The following is a 7,246-nucleotide window of genomic DNA, read 5'->3' on the forward strand; positions in this document are numbered from 1 at the left end:
TGGTGAAAAAGAAATAAGACTCTTGTTAGAGGGGAGGATGATTGTGAGCTGAATCCAGAAACAGAGTGCTTATGCAAGTGTAGACGATGAGATATAGTGAAATTAAAGTATAGAAAGTAGGCATAGTGTAAGAGAGAATATTATTAACCACAACAATAATAATGCTCAGGATTAAAGTGAAGTGGGCTAAGATCATGAAGGGTTACTCTGTAGTATGTACAATTGTATGGAACAACAATTATATACAATAGTTTTCGATGTCCTCTGCAGCTCTTTGCCTCCAAACTTCATGTAAGCTGGGATTCTGTTGGCTATTCTCTCTTCCTCAGAAGATTGGCCAGGTGTTCCAGATAGGCAAAGGGAGAACTGGGTTCCACTCACCTACCTCACTGCCATCTTCCTCCCTGCATTCGAGATCATTGTTTATTTTAAACAAAGAAAGATGTTGAGGACTCTCTTGTCTCATTTTTTCACTTGTATCAGGAAAAACCCAACCTGTCTAGACTTACCAGGTGTAGGTTTGTACAGGAGGTAAATTAATGTGTGGATTAGGTTCCTATTTAATAGGGAGATGGAGGTCAAGTGGACATGCCTTTATCCAAAGGCCTTTCTTTCATCATCTGGGGAAAAAAACAATGACTCTCTCTTTCTTTCTTTCTTATTTTAATTTTCAGAAACATGGATTCAGACACATCACCAGCCTTCTGGAATGATCTCACTTGCTCTATCTGTATGAACTACTTCCTAGACCCTGTCACCATAGACTGTGGGCACAGCTTTTGCCGTCTCTGCCTGGGCCTCTGCTGGGAGGAAGCCCAAACTCCAATGTGCTGCCCTGAGTGCAGAGGAGTATCAGAGAGGCCAGATTTCAAAACCAACATCGCACTAAGGAACCTGGCTTCCATTGCCAGAGAGGCCAGAGCTCACAATGTCAACAGCTCTGAGGGGCAGATCTGTGTGGCACACAAAGAAGCAAAGGGGCTCTTCTGCAGGGCTGAAAAGAAGCTGCTCTGTGCGCTCTGCTCTGAGTCCCCAGAGCATGCGTCTCACAGTCACAGCCCAGTGCAGTGGTCTGCTGAGGAATACAGGGTAGGTGTAATGTGATAGCTCTAAGCTCCAAAATGAGAGAGAAAGGTGAGAATGATGATGAGGACGTGGATAACAATGGAGATAGTGGAGATGGTCCTGGTTCCATGTAAATTCCAAATTATAAGTGTATCTGGGCAATGCTATTAACCAACTTGAGCACTATAATCAAAGGTGTGTTGAGCCTTTACTAAAGAACCTTGCCTTCGAAATACTGTCCAAGTATGTAGAATTGGTGCAATTGTGGGTCAGGTGGCCAGCACCAGGAACACTGGCTTCTGATGCACTTTTGACTTATTTATAGTCAGGATATGTGAAAATCTGGGTGCCAGTTTCTCAAGAAATGAATTTTATCTGCAGGGTACCAACAAACATCTTATTATATGTTTCTGTCACCTCTGATATTCCAAATATTTCAATCAAATTAAATTTATGTGGAAATAAACCAAACCTCTCCATTTTAACTCAAGGTGACTTTTCCCAACAACTGCCTTTAACCGTAAATAAGGGAATACCATTTACAATATCATCTTTTGTGTCACTAAAGCTTACACTTATTTCACAGGAGGAACTTCTAAAGAGAATGCGATCTTTATGGAACATGACTCAAGAAATAAAAAACAATCTGAAGCAGGAAGCTAGCAAAAAGCAGTCATTAGAGGTAAGAATGAACACGTTCTGCTTATTTTTATATTTTTATGCAGGTTGAGAAAGGCTGGCTTATATTTTCAGCCAAATTGAAGTTACCAGTTAAAGGATAATAGCTTCTGCTTAGACAAAGGCAGTGGTTTTTAGTGATATATCAGTAAACACATATGTACTGGCCAAAAAAATATATAATCAGCCAATAGGAGCTACTGCAAAGAATATGAATACAGTTGACTCTTGAACAAAACAGGGGGCTGGCAGTTTATTATCCACACACAACTTTTAACTCTCCCAGAATTTCTTAATTCTTTCTTGTCTACAAGACGTTGTTCCCAGTACCCGTAAATACCAAATATCAAGGATGTTCAAGTCTTTTATAGAACATGGTATAAGTTAATACATACAGTTGGCCCTCTGAACTCATAGGTTTCCAATCTAAGATCAAAAATAACACCTTTGATACACTACAGGCTGAATCCATGCGTAGGAAACTTACAAATACAGACAGTCAGCTCTGTATTTAGTGGAAAAAAAATCAGAGTGTTAGTGTGCCCTCACAGTTCAAATCTGTGTTCAAGGGTCAACTGTGTATGCGGTAATCAGGGCTTGTAGGGCATTCCTAGTGCAATGTTGAAGGTTTGGTAAATCTCCCAGAAACTCAGTAAAAGACAACACCACATTAAGTTTGACTGCAAAGGAGAGGAGAAAAATAAAGTAGTACATAGAAGAAAAAGTAGAGAATTTAAAAAAATCAGTACACTATGGTATATACTTAAATATTGTTAAATAAGTAGAAAAAGCAGGCAAAAGAAAAGAGAAAAAGAAAGTAACAGAGAGGAAACTATTGGTGGAGTAAGAACCTTGAAGAAGCATGAGAGGGAGAGAGCCTGGGGTCCTTTGGTGGGCTTGATTTAACAGGAAAAAAGACCAGGAACATAGGGTCAGGATAGACAGAAGGACTGGCAAATACTCAAGACAATTGGAGGTGTGAGGCAGAAAAGTTCATCAAGTACTTTTTTGATGAGTGTGAGGAAATATTTAAAGTTTGAAGTGTTCTGCTGAGAGAGTGGGTATAGGTAATCCCTTTGATGCACTATCTGTGCAGGACTGCGTGGCCCTTAGGATGGAGATGATCAAAGCTGAATATCAGAAGATGCATCTTTTTCTCAATGAGGAGGAGCAACTCCATCTGAACACAATGGAGATAGAGGCAAGGGAGATCTTCCTACAATTCGAGGAGAGCAAACTTACGATGACCCAACAGAAAGAAAGCCTGAAAGGCATGTTGACAGAGCTGACTGACATGTGCCACAAGCCTAACGTGGAGCTGCTCCAGGTGAGAAGGGAGGGTCGATCCTCAGAGACAGAAATCCTTTTCTGGGCAATGTCGCCCTAATATTGAGATGTTGCCTGCGTATACAATACCGTTACCCTCAGCTAAGCAATAATGCTCCTTGACTCCCATGATCAAGTCTGTCCATTCAGTCACTAATTTCCTCATATCCTGATAATAACGATTTCAGTGTAATCCAAAGTACTATCTACTCAGAGATTGTTCAAAATCAGTCAGTCTCTGACCAGGAACATTAACTTTGCTGCGGTAATTCTCTATTAATGTTCCCCTAGTCCACTGTCACGCTCTGTTATCCCCACAAAAACAACTTACTAAAGACATTGAGGTTTTGCTCCTTGCCTAGGCAACATTTATAGAATGTGGCAATCAATGTTAATGCTCTCTCTATTTTTCATATGATTTGCTGTTTTGCTTTCATTATTATCATAAATGGTCAGATCTTTCCTTGGGAATAAGATGGGGCAAATGAGTGACATTAGAAACCTAGAACATAATGCATCACTTCACTTCTCTGCCTGAACTCCTTCCTCCCTCAGTGTACCCTGAGGAAACTTAGCATGATTTAGTGTAAGTTCTGTTATTAAGACAGCCTCTGGCCCTGGATGTGTGGCTCAGAGGATTGAGTGTGGGCCTGCAAACAAAGGGTTGCCAGTTTGATTCCCAGTCAGGGCACATGCCTGGGTTGTGGGCCAGGTCTCCAGTAGGGGGCACTCGAGAGGCAACCACACATTGATGTTTTTCTCCCTCCCTCTCTCCTTCCCTTCCCCTCACTCTCTCTCTAAAAATAAATAAATAAATAAGTAAAGAAAGAAAGAAAGAAGGAAAGAAAGAAGGAAAGAAAGAAGGGAATGAAAGCCTCTGATTGTTCCTTAAAGAAGAATAGGAAAAAATACGTTACTAAAACAAACTCTGAAAAGTATTAAAACATACTAGAAAAGGCATAAAAGCCAGAACTCACATGTTTACCTTCTTTTTTTGTTTGTTTTGCAGGATTTGGGAAATATATTGGAAAGGTGAGTTTACAATGATGATTTCTAAGAAATCATAGTTTTCTTGATGAAGTGTACATGTTTTGAGCTATAAAACTTGTCCTCAGTGGCTATTTTCCATTTTGTTTCAAAAAATAAAGCCCTGAAGCACTATGGTCTCAGAAGTTTCTTCCTTATGTGTCTGTATTCAAACATACCTAAAAACCATGTGACCTTCTGGGCTTTGTTCCAGCCACTCACCCCACCATCCTCTCCAGACATCACAAAAAATGTTTCTAAGGGACTTTTGTAAGGTATTATAGAGATGGAAGGGGAAAAGGAAGGGAAGAGGGAGCTTTCCTATGAGTGGGATAGGAGAGGGGTCATTGCTTTTGTTCCCAGGACTAGCAATGACTCAGCCTGTTCCATCACTGCGTGTCCCCTCTTGTAGGCAGCACTTCAGGGGGCACTGACCTCCTGGTGCCCTCAGGAAGTGTGACCTTCAGGAGCAGGGCTGCCAGGGTAGTTTTTTCCCTTTCTTGGCAAAAAAAGAGAGCAAAGCTGTCTGTCTCTGTAGATTCTTGCCTTTTGGACACTGAATGTTTCGTCGGTGACTACTGCATTTTCCGTGTATAATGCACTTCCATGTATAGTGCGTGCCCATGTTTTTGGCCCGTACTTTCAGGAAAAAAATCTTTCATTTTAATATTTTAAAATCAATAATTTATTTATTTATATTTAGAAACAGAACCGATTATCATTTTCCAGGTTATTATTTTGCATACGGCTATTGTTATTGCCTTCCAGAGTTACACTTTTAATGCATAAGCATAAATAAAAGAATTAAAAACATTTATATAGACATAGAATTAGTACTATCCATGTATAATGCACACCTTTCCTTTTCCCTCAATTATTTGGGCAAAAACGTGTGCTTTTTACATGACAAAATACGGTACTTGCAGACTCAAGTCCCACAGGCTTTTCCTGACTTTTCTGCTCTGTGAAGATAGCCAGGAGTCTTGCATTCCCTGAGGTGGAGTAGAGGGAGGAAATGATTCTCAACGTCAGAAATGGAACAATGTCTGAAAACCATGGGAAAGTTGAAATTTGATACAATTTAAATTTATTACAAAAGTAACATTTCTTATATGCCCAAGGGGTAAAATACAATGTATACCCAGTTAACTCAGAATGGGAGGACTCTGGCGAAATATCTGGGATTAAAAGCTGTGATTTTTGTAATGATTGTATGATTAACCTTTGGCCCTAAATCCCTCTGCTGTTATTCTTTACAGAACTGAATCGGTGCAGATACAAATGCCTGAGCCAGTGAATCCAGAGCTCACTTTATGGCACTTCACTGGAATCCTAGACATGCTGAACAACTTCAGAGGTGAGAGTCAGCCCTTTGGCATCAGGCCTCCATTTCTTCAGTGGTTCTTAAGACTGAGTCATCTATTTTCATTACTTATATTTTTTCTGACATGAAGGTAGTACATGACTTCCCAAAATCATGTAAATTTCTATCAAATATTTTGATTCTTGAATATATAACAGGTGCAACTTATATTCCAATAATTAACCTCAAATACCAAGTTGATATCTATTTATTAAATAATATCAAGGACAACCAACAAAGAAAAGATTTCTAAAGTGATGAAAAAGTTTTAGGTGTAACCTGAAATAAACTGTCTAGGGATTGAGATCAAATCACTGCTTTCCACAGTTCATAATCTAAGCAGAGGGGTTTTGTTTGTTTTGTTTTTTCTGTATAATTTAAAGGATTTCTGTGCTGTAGAGGTAGTGATAACTTTTGCTCTTGGTAGAGGAGTCAGTCTCCACTCCTTTTACTGTCTTTACTTTGCATTTCCTTAGAGGAGGGCAGATGAAGAGACTGTCCCAAAAGGCATGGAAATTCCATTCATTGACTTGATTTTTTGCCTCTTTTGCAGTGGATAATGTTCTGAGCGAGGAAAGCATCAGTCGCCATGTAAGACTTTCTAAGGATATTAGTGTGATATTTAGAGGGGACCGTGACAGCACATCCAGAGAGCCCCAGCGAGTGCCGAGGTTTGCGGCATGGGGAACTCACACCTTCACCTCTGGTAGACATTACTGGGAGGTGGATATGCCACACTGCTCGATGTGGGTTCTGGGAGTCTGTAAAGATTCCCTGATGAGCCATACCGATATTATTGTTGATTGTGAAGAAGCATCTCTTCTAACGTCTTTGAAAGTGAATGATCATTACTGTCTCTCCACTAACTCCCCACTCTTCATTCAGTATGTGGAAAGGCCTCCGGGCAAGATTGGAGTGTTTTTGGATTATGACAATTCAACTGTGAGCTTCTATGATGTTGAAAAAAGTTCCCTCATAAGTAGTTTAGTTTCTTCCTCCTTCTCTTCCCCTCTGAAGCCTTTCCTATGTTTTGATTCTCCAAGTTAAGTTTTGACCACTTATTTGATAAAGTTCCATGTCTAAGGAAACTATTTGTATGAAATGTCCCGTGAGGCAGCAGATTGACACCTGACTGTCTTGGAGCATATTGTAACTTAAAGAAACATCATTATCGTATGTTTATAAAGTGGCATAACCACATGAATGTACAAATGTGTTCATTAAATTTTTTAATAAAATTTGTTACAATGGAGAGCTTCCTAGAATATAGTCAATGGATCGATGGCATTTTTTTAAACTAACAGCTGTATTACGAAAAGTTATATACCATAATATTCACCCATCACATCTCAGTTAAAATAACAGTTTGGAAAGCATGTCCTCTCTGACCGTACAGATCAGTGTAGTTCTTCTTAATCCAAACTCTCTGATCACACTATACTATGTCGTCATACTAGTCAGCAAACTTTCATCAAATTGGTAGATGCTTATTACCACCAGAGTGACAATGGTAAGAGGAGGATGTATTAGTTACTATTTCCACTATCCACTGCCGTACTAAGATCATACATCACAATAAGGTGAATTTGCAGTTTACTGTGGGACCAGAACAATAGAAACAAAACCCAGCAGAATAGTGTACAATGGTGAAAAAGAAGGAGAGCAGGCAGCTTATCTCTGCATTTTGTTCTCTGTCTCCTATGCCATCACTCATGGCCCTGATGATGGTATTAAGTAAATTAACAACGATGTATGACCAGCATGGCTGAAACACACAAGCACACACAT

The 7,246-nt window shown here is 39.6% G+C and overlaps 1 protein-coding gene across 1 annotated transcript; it reads left to right on the forward strand.

Annotated features, from left to right (window-relative positions):
- The first annotated feature begins 678 nt into the window (after positions 1 to 678).
- Positions 679 to 6,505, forward strand: LOC128780891 (tripartite motif-containing protein 64C-like). The gene is made up of 6 exons (XM_053924437.1): positions 679 to 1,095; positions 1,655 to 1,747; positions 2,840 to 3,070; positions 4,079 to 4,101; positions 5,355 to 5,452; positions 6,012 to 6,505. The coding sequence occupies exons 1-6, from the start codon at positions 679 to 681 to the stop codon at positions 6,503 to 6,505; spliced, it is 1,356 nt and encodes a 451-aa protein (XP_053780412.1).
- The last annotated feature ends 741 nt before the right edge of the window (positions 6,506 to 7,246 follow it).

This window comes from Desmodus rotundus, chromosome 5 (genome assembly GCF_022682495.2).
Source record: "Desmodus rotundus isolate HL8 chromosome 5, HLdesRot8A.1, whole genome shotgun sequence".
Classification (NCBI taxonomy): Eukaryota; Metazoa; Chordata; class Mammalia; order Chiroptera; family Phyllostomidae; genus Desmodus; species Desmodus rotundus.